The following is a 24,010-nucleotide window of genomic DNA, read 5'->3' as shown; positions in this document are numbered from 1 at the left end:
CAGATTCGAAATTCAAATGTAATATTTTTTTATAATTAAGTGTAACAGTATTTATGGCCAGACTAAGTATATGTATAACATCTATTAAACTACTCCCAATTTAACAAAGCTAGTAGAATTATATCCTATTTTTCACCACGCGGTTTTACCCGCGTAAGTCTGTATCCCGTACGAATATTGGGGTAAAAAGTTGCCTATAAAATTTCATTGCAATCGGTTAAGTAGTTTTTGCGTGATATAGTAACCAACATACACACATACACATAGTGGGATATGCTACTGGTTAGAAATTGTACACTGCTTAGCTTAGCGCGCTCTAAAAGTCTTCAGGTACCTCGTACCTACACGTTATTTTACCTGTACCACGTATAATAAAATACCATACTATTTATTACCGATATTTGACCGCCTCCTTGGTACAGTGGTTAACGCGAGAGCATAGAACCGAGGGGTCCTGGGTTCGATTCCCGATGGGGACGCCCAAAAAACCGGTCTCGGTCTGGCAGGCCACAGAATGCTGATCACCTACTTGTCCATAAAAAAATCGATCAGTAAAACAGATATATATCATCTGCCCCATACCCCAGTAGTCCCACGGGACTTCACTATTACCTATACCATATTTTTAAACAAAGTTCAAGCTTTGTTCCCCACTCATGGATTGAAGTGAAATAGTGGGGAATGATAAAGGTTATAGGTAGGTTTTAGTGTGAATTTTATGGATATAATGAAGTTTACCCTGTATTACTACTATACCCGCTTCTGTCAGAAGCTTTAGTTTTAGCAGCATTGGCTATTCAAATGATTAAGTCTGAATGTTTCTTTAATGGTTTATTCGTATGATAAACAAATAGTTCTGTTATACTAATACATTATCTGTGGTTATCATATTCTTCTGAGTCAATAATAAATGCATTAAAAACGGCCGAATTATGTTAACAAGGTGCATAATAATACAAAAATTATAAACGGGTTTCCAGTATAATCAGGAAGTTTGGTGCGAGTCAGTCCTGTTTGTGTGGTGACGTCATTGATTAGACAACCTAGTGTTATTTAACTACATTTAACTATATTTAACTACATTTAACTGCATTTAACGACATAATTAAATGAATTACTTTTGTATAATTAATAATCTTATTATACCAATGATATAAATATTAAAAGTTTTTTTTTCATCTACGTCAAAAAAGGATGTTATTTATTCGACTTTTTTTTTATTTAATGCCTTCGAAATTTCGATTGGGTCAGACGATTTTGATGAGGCGTGCCTTATTTGACAGCTGGTGCCTTCTGTATGGTCTTATTTAAATTTGGTCTAGTTCGTAAATTTTAAGGCGTTTTAGTTTTCTGATAAAATATTATTTATAGAGAATGATTGTTGTAAACTTAACGTTAAGTGAAGTTTTTTTTGTAGTTTTGCTGCACGAGTTAGATCGGTATGGTGAATTAGTCATTTGCCAGGTGATGAATCGTTATTAAAATACCTTTAAATATATAATACTATCTGGTCGCCCCGGCTTCACCCGTGGTACATATATAGCCTATGTAACTCAGTGAAAAAAGAATTTTATTTCGGTTCAGTAGTTTTTGCGTTAATCGTTACAAAACATACAAAAATATAAAAGTATTTTCTTTATATTATTGCTAGACCCCCGTCCCGGCTCCGTCCGGATATCAAGCTTCCTGTTTTATTCCAAAGGAGCATTTAATCGGGATCAAAATAGCCTATCACCCATGTCAGCTCATACCCTGTCTGTGTACCGAAATTTCGTCAAAATCCGATCAGTAGTTTCAGCATGATTGACGAACAAACATCTAAACAAACTTTCGCATTTATAATATTAGACTTACATTATTATAGACATATAGAATTATAATGTTTTCACTCAATGCTATGTAGACAAATGATTAGTGACGCTGTTGTATGTTCAGAGATGTTAATGTTTTGAGTAAACCGTAACCTTATGTACACACTGGCTGCATCCTCAATCCTCATGATGCTATATCAGAGACATAAATGCATCAATGGTCAGCTGATTTATTTTGAAAACAGAGTAATCACAGTTCATGACGTAATCTTTATATATGCCTGTGGATCCGAGAATGGCTTAGATTTACAATTCTGTATGTGGTAGTCGAGCAAGCTTCGGCGCGAGGTCAGCTCGCACCGAGGCAGTACCACACCCCACAGCAGACCGGCGTGAAATAGCACACTACTGCGTTTCGTTCGGTGAGTGGGGGAACGCCGGAGGCCCATATCCTTTTCCTTCCCATTCCCAGGCCTTGTCAATAATTTCTTAATCCCTTTCCAGTTTAAAGTCAGGAATCAATTTGTAGAGGCGTAACGTCTGCAACCGACCTTACGCCTCTGCAAATGTTCATGGGTGGTGGTAGCGCTTACCATCAGGCGACCCACCAGTTCCATTGCCTACGATGACTTAAAACAAATTCGATCATAAACGAAGCCGCGACTAAGTTAGTAATACCACAGATATAATACTATACTATATAGTATATATACTATATATACTATATATACTACTTACATACTAATGCAGCAAGTTAGGCATGCATTTGACTCTCTTTTTGAATACAATAAATTGTATAATGTGTGTTGTTTTTTATTGTCAAAGCATTAACTATGAGTCTATAGGCAATGCTATAAATTTCATTAATTATTTTCTATACTCATACACACACAACTTGTATATCAGGTTGATTTTTATCATTTTATGGATACATACCTTTTATACCTAGCAGATATGTATTTATTTATTTTAACAATTTTATGTACCGCACCACATAAACAGTTTAGCAAAAATACAAAAACAAAGACATATAGTACATGAGGCGACCTTGTCTCTTATCAGCGATCTCTTCCAGGCCGCCAAAGTTAGGTACGTATATATGTATAGCAATACAACATTTAAAAAATTAATTAACAAGTTTTTCAACCGTCGCTTTCAAATTACTCCGTTAAAATATTTTTTTATCGATATATGTAAATCAAAAAAAAATACATTGAAAAATATGCCTACGATTTTTTTACTAATAGTATACCAAAGGTTACGACGTCGTTTATTGTATTTTTAAAATTCTTTTTCCAACACAATAGTATAGTAATATATAATAGCTGTTCGCCCCGGCATCGCCCGCATTATATATATAGCCTGTCCAAGCATGACAGAATTTTGGAAATTGATCTAGTACTTTTTGCATGAAAACCTTACAAACATATAAAAATACAAAAGTTTTCTCTGTATACTATTACCACAGATATCATAATAATATACATGTTAGTGTAGAAGACAACGGTCGATTAACATAGACAAGCCGTTTAAAAAATTTTTAACAGAGAACCAAAAAAGGGGAGGTTTTATATCCGCATTTCAACATACATAGATGTTGTATTGTAGGGAGGTCCCTGGCCATGATGGCAACATGTATTTTTACATTCGAATAAATCAATATGTATAAAACTCAAAGGAACTGACTGACTGAATGACTGACTGACATAGTGATCTAGACGCACAGCCCAAACCACTGGACGGATCGGGCAGAAATTTGGCATGCAAATGTAATGACGTAGGCACCCGCTAAGAAAAGGTTTTTGATAAATTCTACCCTCAAGAGGATGAAAATGTTTACCATGGAAATTAATTAGGACGAGGCTTCAACAGCTATTATATATAATACTGCTAAAAGGGCTTAATTTAACAGAATAACAAGTATTTTACATAACGTCATGCTTACAGAACACCTATAGTAGCTTCCTGTGAAAACTCGTTTTTACTACAGTTACGTGGCATGAGCAATAGAAAATGTTTTAGTGTAGAAGTTCTTGAACTAAATCGATCACGCACTGCAACGCTTATTGACTCACATCCTTTGAAATTCATCCAACAAAATGCACTGCGATTGTTGTTATTACAATATAATTAAACAACCCGATGTAGAGAGCTGGCTTCAATGATTTGTTTGTAAAGATTGTTCTTTCTTAAGGAGTTTTTGGTTAAAACATTGAAACATTACATGTCAATGGTATAAAATAATTAATCTTTACTACAGATAACTAAATAAATATAATCTACATATATAATAGACTATACATATTAAGCTGAAGAGTTTGTTTAAACGCGGTAATCTTAGGTACTACTGAAGCGAAAGGGCGAACCAGGGGTGAACCGCTAGTGTATTGGTCTATTACAGTTACTTAATTTGTATGTTGTATATTTATACTGTTATAATAGTAAGGTAGAAGAAATATTTCAATACACCGTAATATCAGACACGCAAAGGTATGTATATTACCACAGATAATGCAATAGCCCAATAATAGTGGTGTATTGCTGTGGGGTGGTGGTGGGTTCGAACCGAGATCCCGGGATCCCTGCTATTATGCTTTGAGTTTGGCAACCGAGGAGGTTTTAGTGGGTAGAAATCCCACATGCTCTACTTTTCCTCCACAGCTAGAGTATCTTTCGAAGATTTGCTCCTTGTTAAAAAAAATAATATACAGTATACTTTTGCGAGAACCTCTAAATGTATTGTTGTTATTAGATAGGTACTTTCGCGATTGTTTGAACGCTGGAGACGTAAATAAACTACCCCTGTCGCAAAATCATAATTTGAATCTAAATATATTCCATGTGTATTTTTTCTGTATGTTAAAATCAATCTAAATTGATTCATCTTTCTGGTTCGATAATAATTTGATAATAAGTTGAGGAAACACTTATGTGAATATTTTATGTATTGTATACTAATATTATAAAGCTGAAGAGTTTGATTGATTGTTTGTTAGTTTGTTTTAACGCACTAAACTCTCCTGAGTTTAGTGCGTTCAACCGGTCCGATTTGAAAAATTATATCAGTTTTAGATAGTTCATTTATTGAGGAAGGCTCTACATGTACCATGGGCGAAGCCGGGGTGGATAGCTAGTGCTGTAGTGTAGCTATATATTTTATTAGCAAACGGTAGACTTATATAAATTTCATGATTATGTACCTATCTTTGTTGTAATACATTATTTAATTCCTCTGTATATTGACTATATTATTTATGTATAAATTACATTTACACTTCTATCTTACAATATAATTATTTTGTTTTAATTTATCTGTAAAGGCACAGATAATTTATAATAATTTTAATTTAAAATCTTTGCAATACTAATTATTAACCTTTCACTCAAGTTTTTTTTTTATTTTTGTATATTACCAATTACATTATGATTACATCGACGTAATTACTCAGCTATATACAAATTAATTTTATTACATTAAATTTACGTTATCATAATAATTACAGATTTTCTAATTATTGTTTTTTTAACAAAACGATTCAATACATAGATCTCTTAAATTCACGTTCTTATCTTATTTCATTAAAATTTTTACTATATTAGTACATAATTAAATACCTACGTACCACGGTATTAATAAAAAATTAAAAAAAAAAACTTCAACTCACTCAAAAAACAATACATTCTGTTTCTTCCCGGATTGAACCATAGACACGTTTAACCACATCACTTAATGTCAAAACAAAATGTCAAATACGCGTTTGCCGCGCTTCGCGACGCGGCGTAGGTTTTGAAGTGTGCAGGTCTAATGCGCGCGTCAACTTTCACTAGTGCAGTTGCATCGATTGCATAATTATCGGAAACATTACAAAAAAACACACCGAACGCATCCTTCCCGTGACCGGATTGTTTCAATTCATAGATAATTCGCGTTTGTGATTGTTTAAAATGGTTTCTTTTTTAAATATTCAAAATTTTTATGTAAAATTTCCCCGCTAAGGACGCACTATATTACGTCAGTCTTAATCAAAAAACTACATAAATAATATTTTTTTCCAAATACCGTCTTACATAGAATCCTTTAGGCAATTGGATAAAGAATATTTTGACCTTGATTGCGAAGTTACTAAAATATGGAACGCGATCAATAGTGTTTACAATTATTATAGCTTAAAATATATTTTTATGTAGATTAGACTAAACGCCAACACAAAACTTCAACGAGTGCGAAGCTGCACTGATTCAAAATACAAACAAAGACAACCTGGGCGCCCTAAACATACAAGAAACGTCACCGCCGGGGAAGGTATCCAACACAAACAGAATCATCAGGTCAATCGGTAGACAGCCCACGAAGTTAGAGATTTGCAAAGCCGAAAACACCAGTCAACTAGGTATATACAATATTTATACATATTCTTTATTTTTTTTGATAGTGTGACATTCTTACCTACAGAATTAATATACTTGAGTTGAGAATGTTATTAGCACATTATTCTTTTGAATAGTAAACCAATTCACACGCATATATTGCAAGTGTTAGGACAGATCGCTAAATAGTTACTACGCAATTTAGTGTCGTGTGAATAGATCAATGGCTAAAGAAATCATATGTATTTAAGATTGGTCTATTTCTTTTTATTGCTTTATATTCCCAATTCCATATACATACTCATTGTACCTTCATTATCATCTTGCTTTTTTTATTTTACGAATTTTATACTAGTAAATATGTGTATATGATAAATCATATATAAAATATTGTAGATTATTATTATTATTTTTTTTTTTATGTCATAGTCGGCAATGGAGCTGGTGGGACGCTGGAGTCGATGAAAATTTGGTGAGGCGTAAGGTCGCTTGCAGACTTTACGCTTCTACAAATGGATTGCCGACTGCAAATTGCAAATGGATTAGGAAAGGATTGAAGAGAGGAATAAAGGAAAGTACTGGGAAGGGTAAGGAAATGGGCCTCCGGCTCCCCCACTCACCGAACGAAACACAGCAGTATGCTATTTCACGCCGGTCTTCTGTGGGGGTGTGGTACTTCCCCGGTGCGAGCTGGCCCAATTCGTGCCGAAGCGTGCTCGACTACCACATACACTTATACACATACATTATGATTTCACAGCTACGTATATGTTGTAAGGAATTTAAATGTATCGAAAACGAAAAGTGCAAATGGGGCCTCAGTGGAGAATTGTTGCATTTTTGTAATTGACGCACACATACAATCGACAGCTGGAGACCCATATCCTTTTCCCTACCTTTCCCAGTCCTTTCCCTTATTCCCTCGATCGATCCTATCATTATCCAATAAATTTTCAGGGGCATTGTTTCTGCAAAAAATGTTCACGAGTGCGCTTTAACCAGGCAAATTTTCAGCTCTTGCCAACTCTCACAGAAAAAAAAAAACACTTATACACACTCACTTGTTTCATTAGTCATTAATTATTCAAACAGCTGTTGGAATTGGGTGAATCCATTCCAATCCATTGTTTTAAATGTTGTGTGCCATCAGCGACACTTTTAACTGTTAATGAAACTAAGAAAAATTAATATTAGAATCAAATTTAAGAAATAATAATGAATATCAGGTATTGAAGATATTAATTGTTGAAATCCTACTTCCTACTAATATTATAAATACGAAAGTTTGTAAGGATGTGTATGTGTTTGTTGCTCTTTCACGCAAAAACTACTGAACCGATTGCTGTAAAATTTGGCACGTAGTCAACTGAAATAACATATAGGCAACTTTTTATCCCGATATTCCTACGGGATACGGACTTAACACGGGTGAAACCGCGGGAGCGGCTAGTACATATATATATATATATAATATAAAACTATGACGTGTATGTAATGGATACGCATGAAAACAGCAGACCCATGTAACTTATAATTATTGAGAGAACTTTTTATTTAAACGACAAATTGGTATATTCCATTAAAATAACGATTTTACATAAATGAAACTTAAAATCATAAAAAATACTTATTGTCGAACTGTTTATCAAGAAAATAAAAATAATTGTTTCGTTCGTGGTATTTAAATTCATTTCCTTATTGCGTTGATGTCTTTCAGTCTCACAATACATAAGAAATATTCTTATAGTTTATAAAAATGGGATTGTTTTATATTGGCGATCCCAATCTCGATTATGAAATAAACTCATGAAATTATTGCATTGTCACCGATCCTTTATATGGGTACAAAGTTCGAATTAATTTAATCGGTACATACAAACATACAGGTGAAGCTAATAATCATGGACATTTTTATTTAAAAAAAAACAGCTTTTAACAAGTTTTCCTTACTTTCAATTCAAATTTGAGAATATATAATATATATTTAGAACTTAAAGACTTTTTAACGGATTTTAAACGCGATTTATTCATTATATTATTAACCCGACGTTTCGAACACTTTACAGCGAGCGTGACCACGCTAAAATCCGTTAAAATACTCGCGTAAAATCAAACACGCGACTACTATATATAATATATCTCATTCTAGAACCTTCTTCTAGTAAAGATATACATTAAAACATATCAGAGTTATTTTGAATTTTTATATCAATAGCAAATCAGATATAAGTAAAGTTTTATTTAATCAATATGCGAATCACATATATCTTTGTTCTCTTGTTATTTAAAAACTAAGAGCAAGTTAATATTAATAACAAACAACATTATAAATAAAGAAAATTATTTATTTATGCATATGCAGATTAACCGCGTAAAGAGTTTCAATGACGTTTGAAATACCTTTCCTTTTTAAATGAAGTAACCTTTTGTAAGTCGCCAGAAACCTCGATATTTAAAATTAAAAAAAAAATTGCCTTGAAGCTATATTTATTCTAGTTCTATGAAATCACCTTTAAATGAAATTCCCTTGTCATGTATGAGGTGGATAAACTTATTGCTTATTATTATATGTATTAAAAGTAAATACACAAATGGTAGAATAAACTAAATTGCCTATTTGCTTGTATTCAGAATGTCGTAAAGTTATTTGATCCTGGCAATCCTTATCAGGATATTATGATAATATCATAAAACTCTTCTATTGTCAGGAACGGTAACCGTTTTAAGTGGTTGGTATTAAAGTACAGACATACAAACATTCAGGTGAAGCTAATAACGATGACGTCACAATGTTATTAAAATTATGCCTATAAATTGCAAGAATTTAAGTGGATTGAATATACTACAGTTTTGACAATATACCAGCGACATATTTAAAATTTTGCACATCTATAGCGGTAACGTTAGTGGGTTTTTGAGTTTGCAGGAGTTGATGTCTGGAAGAACAGAACTGATTTTGAAAATTCCCCAGAAAGCTGCATTTACATTACTATATTCTTAGCGAGTTTCAAAGGCATTTAATCATTCCATGTCAACCCGAGCGAAGCCGAGGCAGATTTGTATTTTCCGTATTTCTTTAGTAACGTTTATTTACCCAATCTGCTTTCGACAAACAATGTTCTCGGATTACCAGTTAGAGGTTATTTCAACGAAATATTTCACTAATTATCTTAGCTGCAATCTTCTGCGTTGCATCAATGGTTGTATGTGTAATATACACAGAACATAAACGTAATATTCGTGTCGTAACTGACACAAATAACATATCATTAACTGTGAGAAATGTATCTTCACTGTATGCGCATTTCTATTGATTTAAATCGATTGATGTTACGTGAATATGCACCGGGTCAAGTAACTATTTTATACCTCGTACTGTCAATAGTGTAACTACGCATTAATACAAAACAAAAAACATACTACCGTGTGTGTGAGTGATGAGATATACACAATTATACACTAATTATATATGGCTTATATTTACTCTGCTTGACTCTGCTGCCGAGGGGCTCGCAGGCGCATTTATTCCAGCACCCACGACCCTCGCACTGAAAGCAAAGCGGATCAACGGAAAGCCATGGAGTCCTTTCCCTGAAGGCCAAACTTGGGTATGCGCGGATACATTAGCGATAAATATCCACAAGCGATTTGTTATCAATTGAATCGCAGATCCTTTCGTCACAAAGTTGCATGCTAATCCGATTCTAACACATGCAAAGTCAAAGGTCACAGTTGACCCAAGTAAAACGACATAAATAGTACTGTCTAGTCATTGGACGCGTATCGGATAAGGTTAATCGTTTGTTCGTGTGAGTATTGTGCAAGTGTGCGTGCGCTTCGAGTTAAATTGGGCATAAATGTACCGTGGTATTGTTTATGTCCATATCTTTGTATCTATATGCATGTATATAACGAAATACAAAATATTTCATAGTGTTCTCCAAAAGTTTCAGTAAGCAGTATGATTGTTTCATCTCCACATTTCAATTTTAAACTAATGTGGACGTATTTTATTTAATCCCAACACTTTTCCCATATGAAAGTATATTCGTTAATTCAAGGTGAATTTCGTAACAAATTTCAATCAAACGGCATGCATTGTAAGTGAACAGTAACAAACGTTTAAACACTTTTTTATTTGATTTTTGTCCTATTAATGGTAATGCTATTAGGTACCTACCTACTCAGAATTATAAATAATCTTAATATAAGTAGCCTCTGTTTAGATTAGGTTACCTCAAAAATAATTGTATAACTTAAAGAAATTTACCAATACTAAGTATAACTCTCTTTTTACCAATCTTTCTGGAGCAAATGTTTCATATGTTATATTTAAATCAATCGGAATTCGTTTTCATGTGGAATAATAATTTTGTGTATTTACTTTTAATTTAATACAAATAATGCATCGCGAGCTCGCAAATAAATTTCCTTGATAGGAACGAGTTGTTGACCTCTCACTTGATAAATAGCAATGTCACACTTCATTCATATTGGAGCTATTGATTGCGACGATTAAATATTACTACGCGGTAACATAATAAATAATAAACTAATATTATAAATGCGATAGCTTGTAAGGATGTGTGTGTTTGATAGTCTTTCACGCAAAAACTACTGAACCGATTGCAATGAAATTTGGTACGTAGACAGCTGGACAACTGGAATAAGATATAGGCAACTTTTTATCCCGATATTCCTACGGGGTACGGACTTACGCGGATGAAACCGCGGGGCGCAGCTAGTAAGCAATAAATATTAAAAAAAAGAGTGCAATTTTAAACGACAAATGAATAAATGAATACTGACATAACAGTATTTGAAAATCAGCGATCCTATAATATAATGACGGATTTAACGTTTCCTCTTCAAATTATGTTTTAATTAAGATAGATTCGTCAATCCTTGATTAAAATTCAATTAAAGTATTATACAGTAATATAATAATGTCGCCTGTAAAATGTCAAAATTCGGACAATGAAAGCACATTTTTGAAATGGTTGTTTTATAGGTTATTTGAAAAATAAGTTTTATTTACATACAAAAAATGTTAAAACATTAACATAACAATTATTAGTATTGAAAATTCGGCCCACACCTAATGTCATAAATCTAATTGATACTAGAATGTCCTTGAGGTTAGATACGAGTGGTAAATACGTAGTAAGTAAGCACTAATCTTAACCCATTGTTTCGCATTGTCATTGTGTTATGTTCGATTTCCTCGCAATTATAAGGCAATAACTAACAGGTTCTACCATCAATAATGTATTTCATTCTATAATTATTTGGTTCGTTTATCTCTTATATCATAAATAACAACTTTTAGAAGTTTAAGACGCTGTACCTGATTTTAAACACGATTTTATTGTCTCCCCGTGACACGCTCGCTGTTGAGTGTTCGAAACGTCGAGTTAAATAGTAGATAATATAGTGAAATAAATCACGTTTTAAATCCGTTAAAAAGTCTTAAATTTCTGAATTTACAAAACTTGCTTAATAGATGGGAAAGTCAGTGAAAGAGTTCGTCAATTTCTTGTCAAATGTCTTTTAAGTTAAATACAATTTAGGAACTTGGTAATCTTTTCTGCATATCAAAAATACAAAAGTTATTTCCCTAGATCATTAATTCGTTCGAATTAAAACCTGTGACGTCACAAAACGCCTCTGAATCGATCCTATTCTTAGTCGAACCGAATAACACGTGGAACTTTTATAAGATTGAAACGGAAAAATCTCCGATAATCGTACAGGTAGTACCGATTACATCACGCAAGTCCACGCGTATGCAACCAAAAACAAATTCAAAGAGCTAACGACCTTGACGCTGGGATTGTTTGCAAATTTTCAACTGTTTAGTTTATTATTATGCTTCCTTGGCGTTAGAACAGCCTGCTGTCCTATCCTACTAATTTAATAAACGCGATTTGTATGAATGTACGGACGTTTGTCGTTTGTTTCTTTTTCGTGAAAATCAGTAAACAGATTTCGGTGATGTTGGCAGTGATACATCACTGCCAACATCACCGATAGCATATGTACCAAAACATGATCTATATAAATGATATTTACTTTTTAAAGAATAGAAAACATTTGATCACGAGGCGGGATTCGGACCTGCGTTTTTTTGCCAAACCGTAGCAAAGCCCAATCTCTCGAAAACCCCTACAACAAATCAAAGGAAAGGATCATGCCAATCTGTTGAAAACACACAGAGTTATGGAGTAGCAAAATCAGAATTATACAGTCGAACTGGGGACCTCTTTCATTTTTGGGAGGTCGGTTGATAATTAATTGTAAGGGACTTACCAAGGTGCTTGTTTTATTAAATTTTGTGCGTTCCCATTTTTCTGTGTCACCGTAGTGGCCATTTTTTATCTGTAATAAAATAAATAAATTAGTTAACACATTTTCCATTAGTCATAAATGAGACCGGTATTGATCTGTAACCCTTTTCTCATTGTATTTTTATTTTATTATATTCTCTTTATTATTATTTGGGTGTGGCTTGTGGTTTAACATATAATTTTTTCGGTTTTTCTTAATTTTTTGTAGTGATATTCATACAATAATATAATAATTTGATTGTAAAACAAAAAATGTTATTCAAATGTTTTTTATTTTCGATTCATTTCGATGTTTTGTTTTTGTTTCTTACCTAGTGGAGTTCTGAGGTAATTAGTGATAAGAGATCAAAGATCAAAATCAGAAAAAAAACGCAACAAAAAAAGAACTCTTTTGATGCCTACCAACCCACTTATAATAATGGTCTTAGTTTGAGTAAGCAAATGTATAAGATAATTCAGTTCCTTGAAATTAAATGTAATTTCTTTTTATGTCACATTTTAGGATATTAAATTTATCGATCATGTAGAACGACCGGCCGGAGGCCCATATCCTTTTCCTTACCCTTCCCAGTCCTTTCCTTTATTTTCTCGCCAATCCTTTCTTAATCCCTTCCCAATTTAAAGTCGGCAATCGATTTGTAGTGGCGTAAAGTTTGCAATCGACCTTACGCCTCTACAAATGTTCATGGGCGGTGATAGCGCTTACCATCAGGCGTCCCACCAGCTCCATTGCCGACTGTGACATAAAAAAAGAAAGAAAAAAATAGCAAAGCTTTAGATGGCATCTTCAGCTTCGTGTTACATTACAGATTTTTTTACTGGTACTAAGTTCGGATAGCTCAGATATATTTGTTAGTAGTAGAAAACTTAATGTTAATGTTGTTACTTTAAGTTAGCAGCAGTAGTTAGAAATTAGTAGAATGAATTTGTAAAGATTGGGATATTATCCTTTTTTAACCGACTCCCAAAAACGAAAAGGATTTTTCTATGTTCGTTTGTATGATTCTTTTTCGTGTATTTATTAGCTATTTAAGAAACTTTAATTGAGTTCGAAGGAGTATATATGAGTAATACCGGTAACGCTCGCAGCAATTATATATATTAATTTATTTTTCACTTTTGAGTGGTTTTGAAGTCTGTTTAATAAAAAAGAAATAATTGCTAATTTAAGTTTTTTTAACAATCAATTCCTTTGAACGATTTTTACTTTTTATGGCGAGTTATCAAGATAACACAAATTGCTTTTGTCTATCTTCATTATACGCATACATAAATTTATTTTAGCGTTAATGATATATTTGATTGAAAATTGTTTTATCCGACTTCAAAAAAAGAGGGGAATTTTTAATTGGACTGTATTTTGTGCTGGCTCCGGGGTGTACCGGTTTGGACGATTCTTTTTCTCTTTTTTATTAGATGTTGCCTCCCGTGTGGGCTAGTTCTGACAAACCGAATATTAGTAGAAGAATATCTGTAGTATTAAACTATTAAAGTTATATGTAATTGTTATGCAATTAGTACCTATAAATAATTTCCTATTAACCTTCCATTTACTACAAATAGTATAAGCTGAATAAAGTATGAAAACATTTTAAATAAAATTAGTATTGGAATTAACTCAAATTAACTCAGAGTGCGAGTTATATGTAACCATTAATGCCATCTTACTAGTCCTACTCCCTACTAATCCTACTAATATTATAGATGCGAAAGTTTGTAAGGATGTGTGTGTGTTTGTTGCTCTTTCACACAAAAACTACTGAACCGATTGAAATGAAATTTGGTACGTAGATAGCTGGACAACTGGAATAACATATAGACAAATTTTGTATCCCGATATTCTTACGGGATACGGACTTACGCGGGTGAAACCGCGGGGCGCAGCTAGTTATAGATATACGAACTGAAATCATCCAGACTGTGTTCTGTCATCCAATCTCCAAATCATCCAATCTGTTTTACAGAAACAGATTATAGTCAAAATACATACAGAACCCAACAGGGTTCTTTGCGGGAAAGAGGAACAAACATCCACACATTCTTTCAAACTTACATGTCTGTATGTCATATTACTAGTAGGTCAGTTATTCAGAATGCTTATTTTAGTATAAAACAAAGTCGTTTTCTCTGTCTGTCCCTATGTAGGCTCCAATCGTTAAAACTACGCAACGATTTTGATGGGGTTTTTTAATAGATAAGTTGATACAAGAGGAAGAGATATATGTACAATAACATCTGCTAAACTTCTGTAAATTTAACGCGTGCGAAGCCGCGGCTAAAAGCTGGATACATATTTTCTACTGAAAACCTCCTTCGTTATTTATGACGTCGATTGAATATTAAAAAAAGTATTAACTATGTTTTGTATCATGTTTTGTAACTTTCAAATATCCTTTCTCGTTTGCTTTTTTATTTTACCATTATTATTAAATGGATAACTCTTTAACTCGCTTAACGCAATTAATAATTACAAAAATATATTGAGAAATATTTTCTAAAGATTGTTTCCTTTTTATTTTATACCCATTGGCTAGTAATTCCAAGGTTTGTTAATGTACACGGAAGATAGTTTCGGACCTTTGATTCTTCGGAAGTGACTGTTGTAATTTTTTCTTCCTCGTTAAATGAATGTTCTTAATTTTTAAGAATACGTATTTTTTTTTAACGATGGATATAAAGATAATAAGGATATTGCGGTTTCCATTGAAAGGCAAAAGATCAGGGTAAAAGGCTATTCGATCTGTGGAAACCAGAGCGAAACTTTCAATGTAAGTTATTACGTATTATATCTATGGTTTATTATACACTTGTTGCGCCCCCCGTTTCACCCGCGTAAGTCCGTATCCCGTAGGAATATCGGGATAAAAAGTTGCCTATGTGTTATTCCAGTTGTCCAGCTGTCTACGTACCAAATTGCATTGCAATCGGTTCAGTAGTTTTTGCGTGAAAGAGCAACAAGCACACACACATCCTTACAAACTTTCGCATTTATAATATTAGTAGGATAGGATAGGATAGGAAATAGGATTTTTAGAATCGTATTATTTTTTAAAACCGCAATGTTTGTACAACCGCTTTGAATTTTCATTAATAACACCAGTCACAAATGGCGGTTGGTATATCAATTACCTTTTGGCAAGTAACTGCGGAATTATAGGCAATTTAATACAATGTAAATCAAAATGCATGATTGTACAAGAATATTTGCAAGTTGTCATCATAAAGTAATTACCTTTCAGTATGAAGCCTCTTTTGTGGACGTTTATAATTACAGTTTAAAAACGTACGTGCGGAAATGTCAAATCAGCGCGGGAAAATTTTGGCGCGATTAACATGCGCGTCTACTGCGGAGTAAACGCGCTGGATAACTGAGTGACCCACTCGCGAATCATTAGGAAATCAGTGACAAGCGGCAAGTTTATCGGATCAGGGTCCAGTAACCGGTAACCAGCTGTAATTTAAAATCTACATGATTCATCATGCATCACTGACATTTGTTTGAGATGCTTTTAAGTTGAGATTAGATTTACGCATGTAAAATAGTTTTACCTAAGTATATACATGGCCTTCGTAGACCAAGCGTAACGAAAATTTTTATCCCCGATTCACCGACGGTGTGCAGCTCCCGAATTGGTGAACTGATTTCGATTTTGTGTTTGAAAGTTGAATGCGGATTGTTATTAACTACTAGCTGCGCCCTGCGGTTTCACCCGCGTAAGTTTGTATCGCGTAGGAATATCGGGATAAAAAGTTGACTATGTGTTATTCCAATTGTCCAGCTATCTACGTACCAAATTTCATTGTAATCGGTTCAGCAGTCTTTGTGTGAAAGGGTAACAAACATACATACACATACACATCCTCACAAACTATCGCATTTATAATATATTAAAATGGCGGATCAAATGTTTTTTCACAGCTCCCTCAGTATAGGTTTTAAATGACGTTTCCGTTCATGTTGACGTGACAGTCAGAATATATTACTTATAAATGACAATTTTCAAATTCTAGACAGCAGCTTAAACAATACAGGTCGGAGGTTTGAAGTGGGGCAGGGCGCACAAATATGGTCTGGTGATGATGATGACTCTTTAATCGATATTGTCTAAACATCTTAATCGTTTTCCAACAGAAAATTTTGCAGGACATATTTATTTACGACTAGCTTGTGCCGGCGACTTCGTTCGTGTGAACTTTGAACATGTACAAACTGGAAGTTTTGAATAAATTAGATTCAAGGCACATTTTTTGTACTACTCATAGTTTAGGTGATCTATTGTACTTTTGCATCAGGTGTTCCAGCATCCGAAATAAATTATATGTGGCCCACACTTAAACCTATATAAGAATTTTTTTTTTACTCGACGCTTGAACTAGATAACTAATTTAATTAATAAGTTAATTTTGAGCCATGGTAATGTAATATGCAGTGTTATTTATTTAGCTCTGAGATATTAGATATCAATCATTATATTTCAAAAATTGCTTCTATTGAACACTAGATGGCGTTGAATGAAACATTTGAGAATATTTATTAGCACCACAGATAACATAATATTAAACCCCACATTATTATTTATTGTTTTATAAATATTGTTTATTAATGCCTAAAGCGTTTTCATTTGTACAGTTATATAAATTGAAGCATTTGTTTATATTGAAATGAATCGATATATCCTTGTTTCTTTCAAGACGCGATAGATGGCGCATCACATAATTTTTCATATAAGAAAAAAGTATTGTAATTTTTTAAGTCTCTACGCAATACGCAAACTATAAGTAAACTAAAAATTATTATGTTTAAAATAACTTGTACGTAACGATACAATATACTTAACCTTAATTATTAAATAAAAGTGTTTACTCAAAAATATAAGAAAATATTTTCTATTATGTATATGATAAAACACTTTTATTTATTTTTAATCATAACAAATTTATTTACAACTTTCTGTTAAATATTTACTGTGCATGTGTATGCTATGGTTGGTACCTGAACAATAATATATAAGAACCTCGTAATTATGAAACACATAGGCAGACTGAAAATCAGCACTGTTCGGGGGTTAAAGCCCGTCAGCATGGCTGAGTCCCGATTGCCATGTTCATTTTTTATGTTAATTTTACATTAGTTTAAAGGTTGTTAAATGGCAATAAAGTTTGTTTTCTTTCTTTTTTTCAAAACACAGGGGATCCAAGTAAGCTGTTCAATACCACACAGGTAATTTGTGTAATATCTTTATGTACAAATAAACCAATTTTTATCATCTGTTTTTATTTTTTTATTATAACGCCACACCCTGTATATATGTATTATGAGCATTGTGTGAGTTATCTGGTACATACTATAAATAAATATCACAACAGGTTATGTGCAGAAGTATTAAATAAATATTAAATAATATTTTAATTATAGCATGAAGTCATCAAGAGCCTTGAAGAGCTTTCACCAAAGCCAATAACACGATTTTGTTTCTGATCATTCTAAAGCTTAAACTAAATTAATTTTATTCAATAAACTATTTACTATATTATTACAATAACAGTCTATTTTTATGACTGATAATGCTGCTGGTGTGCATTTTTTAACGCTTATACAATAGAAAATTCCCCATGGCATTAAATCGTTTAGTAATGCTAAATTCAAAACCTATATCAAAAATATATTAGTTCAGAGAGCGTAATATGCTACGAAAGTGCTTTCCGAACCGGTACTAAATGTTAAAATGTTATGACGATTCAAAAGTGTTTCAGTAAGAAGTCTAATTGAATAATTAAATGTTTGAGTTTGAGTTTGAGCTTAAATTAGCGTGATTCCCTAGGAGGTAACCGTTCATCTCTTGAAGACCTCCAGATTGTACACGTCGGGAAACACAGACTCAGGAAGCATGTTCCAATCCCTTGCGGTTCGAATAAAGAGTGTGGAGTTGAACCGCTTCGTGCGGGTACATGGAACGTCCACCAAATAGTCTGTACCTATTATAGTAGTAGTAGTAAATAGCCTATAGTCTGTACCCCGACGACCGGAGAAAGAATGGGGATGGAGGAATCGAGTTGTGTAATTACACAGCACACTCCAAAGTGTATCCGGTATTATAGTTCCTGAGGATAGCGCGTGCAAACAAACAAACTCTTATCACAGGAGTAAGTATAGTATAGTATAGTATAGATTTACAACTGTAATTCACATTTACCAATTAAAATAATTCTGCCCGGAATAAATATTTATTATTTAAAAATATCACGCTACACAAGTTGTTAATAATTTAAACGCATTGTTTCCCACACATTTAAATTTGAGATAGCACATAAAAAAATTAATTATTGAAAGGAGACTGAAGGCGGCGTTCAGCTACCGCTTTTCAAAACTTAATGATTAAAAAAAATGCTAAGAATAAATATATTAAGTAAATGTGTATTATGTTTTTTATTTATAATGTAAAATAACCCACAGATAACATAATACGATGAACATAACAGCGCGAGCGTCTTTCACATAACAGATTATCACAAATAGTGAGGTTACTACAACGATACACTTTTATTTAAGCAAGCTCAACACAAGCCCATTAACGTACTCCCACAAAACCAACCTTAACCCATTACACTACGATTCAAAATCATTCATACAAAAATAAAACAGTCATCTCATCGCAAACACTAATTGCAGTTGATAACCATAGAAACGCTTTATCTATTCGACAAAACGCTTCAATAATACGGTGGCTCTTACGAAATGCTTGTTTACTCACTTTGCGCACGTTCTTTGCATAAAATTGATTTCTTACGCCCATTAGCGTACTTTACTTGCCTATCATCGTATTTGTTATTTCTCTAAATAAACGAAAACGTGAAATGTATGACGGGATTTCCTTGTAATAATGCAAGCTACTGTTAGATGGTTGTACTTTAAGATAATTTGTTTAACCACAGATAGCATAATACTATAGAGTTTAACCTAATTTTATGCGTTTAAAATAAAATAAAAAATAAAGAGCGAATAATATGGGATGATTCGCTTTTTATTAATATGGAGGTGTATAACCAGACAAAGAACAAATATTATTAATAGGCGATTTATTAAAATTTCGGACTTATGCCCACAATATACGTTACTAGCGGTTCGCCCCGGCTTCGCCCGTGGTACGTGTATAGCATTAATCAATAAACGGGTTATCTAACACTGAAATAATTATATATTTCAGAAGATTTCTGAATAAACTAAAATAAATGAAAATTAAAAGGAACCTCTTGAAATTAGCCACAGAATTTAATGTTGTGTTATTTTATGACTTTTATATTTAGGGAATATGTTTTTCATATGTAAAGTCAGTTTGCAAATCTGGCGTCAAAACCCATGCTTTTATACTCTTAACCTATGGGAATTAACTCGCTAAGCTTCTAATCTAAAGCCTAAGGAAAACATAAAATATTATTGTATATAGCAGGTATCGACTATGTTCATATTTACACAGAAAAAGTCCACACAGATAATTGTTTGTGTGGATTAAGGATCCACATTTGATGTAAAACGAAAACTCTACTTAATTCTATCAGAAAATGACAAAAAAAAATCAACAAACTAGCAGACGCTATCTAGCTATGTCAACCACGTAAAGTTAAAAACTATATATTCTTAATCATTTTATATTTAGGATAAATTTCTCGATTATTTTTTATATGATAGTTCTTTTAACAATACAAACACAATATGTATATTTTTAGTGTAGAGTAAGCGAAAGTCATGGTGTGTTACTGGTGCTTTGGCGGTCTTTTATTAAATAGATGTAAATTTTAAAATCCTACTAATATTATAAATGCGAAAGTTTGTAAGGATGTGTGTGTGTTTGTTGCTCTTTCACGCAAAAACTTCTGAACCGATTGCAATGATATTTGGTATGTAGACAGCTGGACAACTGGAATAATATATAGGCAACTTGTTATCCCGATTTTCCTACGGGATACGGACTTACGCGGGTGAACCGCGGGGCGCAGCTAGTAGAAAAATAAAAGTGAAAAACGGACGAATATCGAAAGAGCTGTCTTGTGTTCGTATTATCTATAGTATTATGTTATCTGTGGTATTATTCATATTCTAAGATTTAAGTATAACGTAGTAAACAATTATTATTTTATTATTATCTGAGTAATGTTAACAATGAGGTTTTGAGGCGATTTAAAGAATGTCGGAACGATATGATCGACTATTCAATGTAAATGTTTAAAAAATTTGTTGATGCATTTTAATAGCACTATAAATAGAAGAATTCATTTAATTTCAACAAATTGTTAATAGGATTCGAAAAGAAGCCGCATCTACCGATTTATTTATAAAGCTTTTCGATACCCAGTACCTTTGTATAATAAAATTAATATTGTCTACCGATTTAAAAAAAAAAAACACGGAAGATATGACATCAATTGTTGTTTATCTAAGAACTTTTGATTCTTACTTCTTATTTTACTTTTTTCCTCGAAAGCTAGTGTCTTCCCTGTGGTGTGCCATTTAAATTAGATCTTAAATTTAGCCGATTTAGTTTTTTTTCTTTTCTGCTAAAATATCATTATTTTTGTTACTCATTATCACTGCTTTTTAAATTGAAAGTCGCTCAATTTACAAATTATGTCGAATAATTAGATTATGACATTTAGAATATTAACCCTGTAAATTAGTGATGAATCAGGTATGCATTTCTAAATATTTGTAATATATTTAATTTAATGCCTTACACAGGAGTTATAATCGTAAAAAGCGCTGTGCCATTCGCCCGACGATATAACTATCGGTCCGATATAACTTAAACTAGCTTCCTCAACCTCAGTTAAATCGCCAAGTATTGTCTAGAAGCCTAACTTTGTTTCACTATATAACGAAGCCAGTAGCCAAACGGTGGTGAACTCAAACATTTGAAACAATGGACTCTCGTGTTGTTTTCGTATCGTTGTTATTTTTTGGCTGCATCGCTAATGTTCAACTGGCATGTTAGTAAGATTCAGTAATTAACCTTTAGTTCTTTATGCATTGTTTTATAATTTTATCAGATCATTTAAGTATAAAGTATACACCAAATTGTACACTGTAGTTAATTGGTATTTTATTTAATTATTTAATTGAACGCATAAGTTGTTCAATGACGAAAAATATCGTTATAAAAATACGACAATTCGTCAATCAAACCGATGTGAACATAACTCGTATTCAACTTTACGTCAGTGTTAGAATACTAAGCCTGTAATGTGTCTAAGGAACGATTTATTTTCTAGCATCGTTACCGTGTAGGAAAATCAGAGCAATCGTGAACGGGCACAATCAAAGAAGATTACAACTCGCGCAGGGCAGGGTTGCCAAGCAACCAGCTGCTTCAGAAATGAAATACATGGTATGAAATAGTTTTCAATAGAATGATAAGTTTTAATTCAATTCATTTTTAACCGAAGTATTCTGTTTGATAGAAAATTGTTTTATTTGTTACCATTTTATATTCTAAATTATTATGCCCCAGGGAGGTTGGTGACGTTTTTTGGGGAAATAATAATTCGGCCATTTGTGAATGAAAACAATAATGAACTATGAAACTATCCACATATATAAGTATTTAACAAAATTTTGCTTTTGAATTTAAACAATGTTTATTGATTTTTTGGTAAAAATAAACACAACTTCTACCAATAAAATATTATCTTACAATACCGTCCAATAAATATTCATAATTAACACAAGGTTGCGAATTAATGTGATGTTTATAATAATTATTCAATGAATAAATAATTTCTCAAACGGATATTTTATTAAGATACTTAAATGATATTGATTCATAGACGGAAGAATGAAAATGGAAATTAGTTTAATTCGTACTATATAAAAATAATTAATATTTTTAACATAAAGCTAAACTGCCTTCATATTGTCAGAATTAGACCAATATATATGGTAACACAGGGATGCACTAATTATATTATCAATTAAAAAAACATCCAAAAGTTCTGAGGTACACCTCAAAATACTGCCCAATCGAAATCTCCTCCTTTTTTGACGTCGGTTGATGTATATAAATAAGTATATACCTATATTAATTATGGAAAAGAAAATTATGGAAAAAATGCAAAATTCCTTAAAAGACTTTTCAGAGTTGAAAAAATATGATGATATCTGTGTCGATCGTCTTCAGCTTTTTTTATATTCTTCATTGTTAATTTAAGTTTTTTCGTTATATTTGGATCTTGATTACTATTGTATTGTAAAGAATATTTGCATAATAATAACATAACAGTCTCAATATTTTAAATTTTATTATGTGTTTGCATTTCGTTGTATTTAGAATATGTTCAAGTTGTTATTTTAAAACATTTAAATGTTATAAACTAAATGTAAAGTTTTGTTTTTTATTTAGATCTGGGATGAAGAATTGGCAGCCAAAGCTTCTAAGTGGGCTTCTAGAAATGTATTTGAACACAATCCTGACAGAACTATTGGTAAGTGGTACGGTTGATAAGTGTGTGTGCGTCTCTGTGTATGTGTGTGTGTGCGTTTGTGTGTAATAATATATAAAGAAGCACCCGTAGGCACACAATGCCGAGAGAGTTGAAGAAATTCAATTGTCTTTCGATTTCCCGCTTTAGCAGGGATCATGAGTGGCCGATTTGTACGGCGTCGCCGTATATATATAGATAGGACTAGCTGGTGCGCGGTGCGCGGGCTGCAAGCAGCCCGCGTGGATTTTTGCGTGGACCAGTATTATCAAGACTTAATAGATGGTGCGCGGTGCGCGGACAGCAAGCAGCCCGCGGGGCTTTTTATGTGAACCAGTCTTATCAAGGCTTAATAGATGGTGCGCGGTGTGCGGGCTGCAAGCAGCCCGCATGGCTTTCTTCGTAGACCAGCTTTACCAAGACTCATTAAATGGTTCGCGGTGCGCGGGCTGCAAGCAGCCCGCGTGACTTTTTGCATGGACCAGTCTTATCAAGACTTAATAGATGTTGCTCGGTGTGTGGGCTGCAAGCAGCCCGCATGGCTTTTTTCGTAGACCAGCTTTACCAAGACTCAATAAATGGTGCGCGGTGCGCGGGCTGCAAGCAGCCCGCGTGGGTTTTTGTATAGATTAGATTATCAATAGGAAAGCTGATGCTCGGCGTGCGAAATGCGCTTACGCTGTGTGCGTAGATAAAGAAAATAAGATTACATTGGCGGATCGTTAAAATTACGTAATAGATTCTGTTTTCTGTTCTGTTAGGGTTTTTTTTTGACACAGAGCGATTCAATGGGAAGTTTTACATGTAAGATATATTATTTTGTATTATTGCACCCGTTTGAAACCGGTTCGCGTCGCTTAAGATTGTAAGCACAACCCGATGATATTTTATTATAGTCTATTTTCTATGCTACAAACGTAAAGTACAACATTCAGGACACTATTAGAATACGAACAATTAAATATAATCAAATAAAAAATATCCTTTACAATAAAGCTCCATCTATCGAGTGTC

General features: G+C 33.1%; 2 protein-coding genes across 4 annotated transcripts in view; one reads left to right on the top strand and one right to left on the bottom strand.

Annotated features, from left to right (window-relative positions):
- Nucleotides 1-24,010, bottom strand: part of LOC119838849 (17-beta-hydroxysteroid dehydrogenase 13-like) — a 37,959-nt gene that overhangs the window by 12,846 nt on the left and 1,103 nt on the right. Inside the window, exons 1-2 of one of the 3 annotated variants that reach the window (XM_038364990.1) lie at nt 15,759-15,880; nt 12,489-12,557 (exon numbers count right to left, since the gene is read on the bottom strand). In XM_038364990.1, the coding sequence (XP_038220918.1) occupies nt 12,489-12,550 (62 nt within the window). In that variant the 5' untranslated portion in view covers nt 12,551-12,557; nt 15,759-15,880. Of the gene's footprint in view, nt 1-5,476; nt 5,635-12,488; nt 12,558-15,758; nt 15,881-24,010 lie in introns of those variants that run through there. The other 2 variants (XM_038364989.1, XM_038364991.1) reach the window with 2 other exon arrangements.
- Nucleotides 21,389-23,031, top strand: LOC119838853 (scoloptoxin SSD43-like). The gene is made up of 3 exons (XM_038364993.1): nt 21,389-21,508; nt 21,791-21,906; nt 22,918-23,031. The coding sequence occupies exons 1-3, from the start codon at nt 21,442-21,444 to the stop codon at nt 23,014-23,016; spliced, it is 282 nt and encodes a 93-aa protein (XP_038220921.1). The 5' UTR covers nt 21,389-21,441; the 3' UTR covers nt 23,017-23,031.

This window comes from Zerene cesonia, unplaced genomic scaffold (genome assembly GCF_012273895.1).
Source record: "Zerene cesonia ecotype Mississippi unplaced genomic scaffold, Zerene_cesonia_1.1 Zces_u005, whole genome shotgun sequence".
NCBI lineage: Eukaryota > Metazoa > Arthropoda > Insecta > Lepidoptera > Pieridae > Zerene > Zerene cesonia.
Note: the sequence above shows the minus strand (reverse complement) of the source record. Positions and strands in the feature narration are given on the sequence as shown.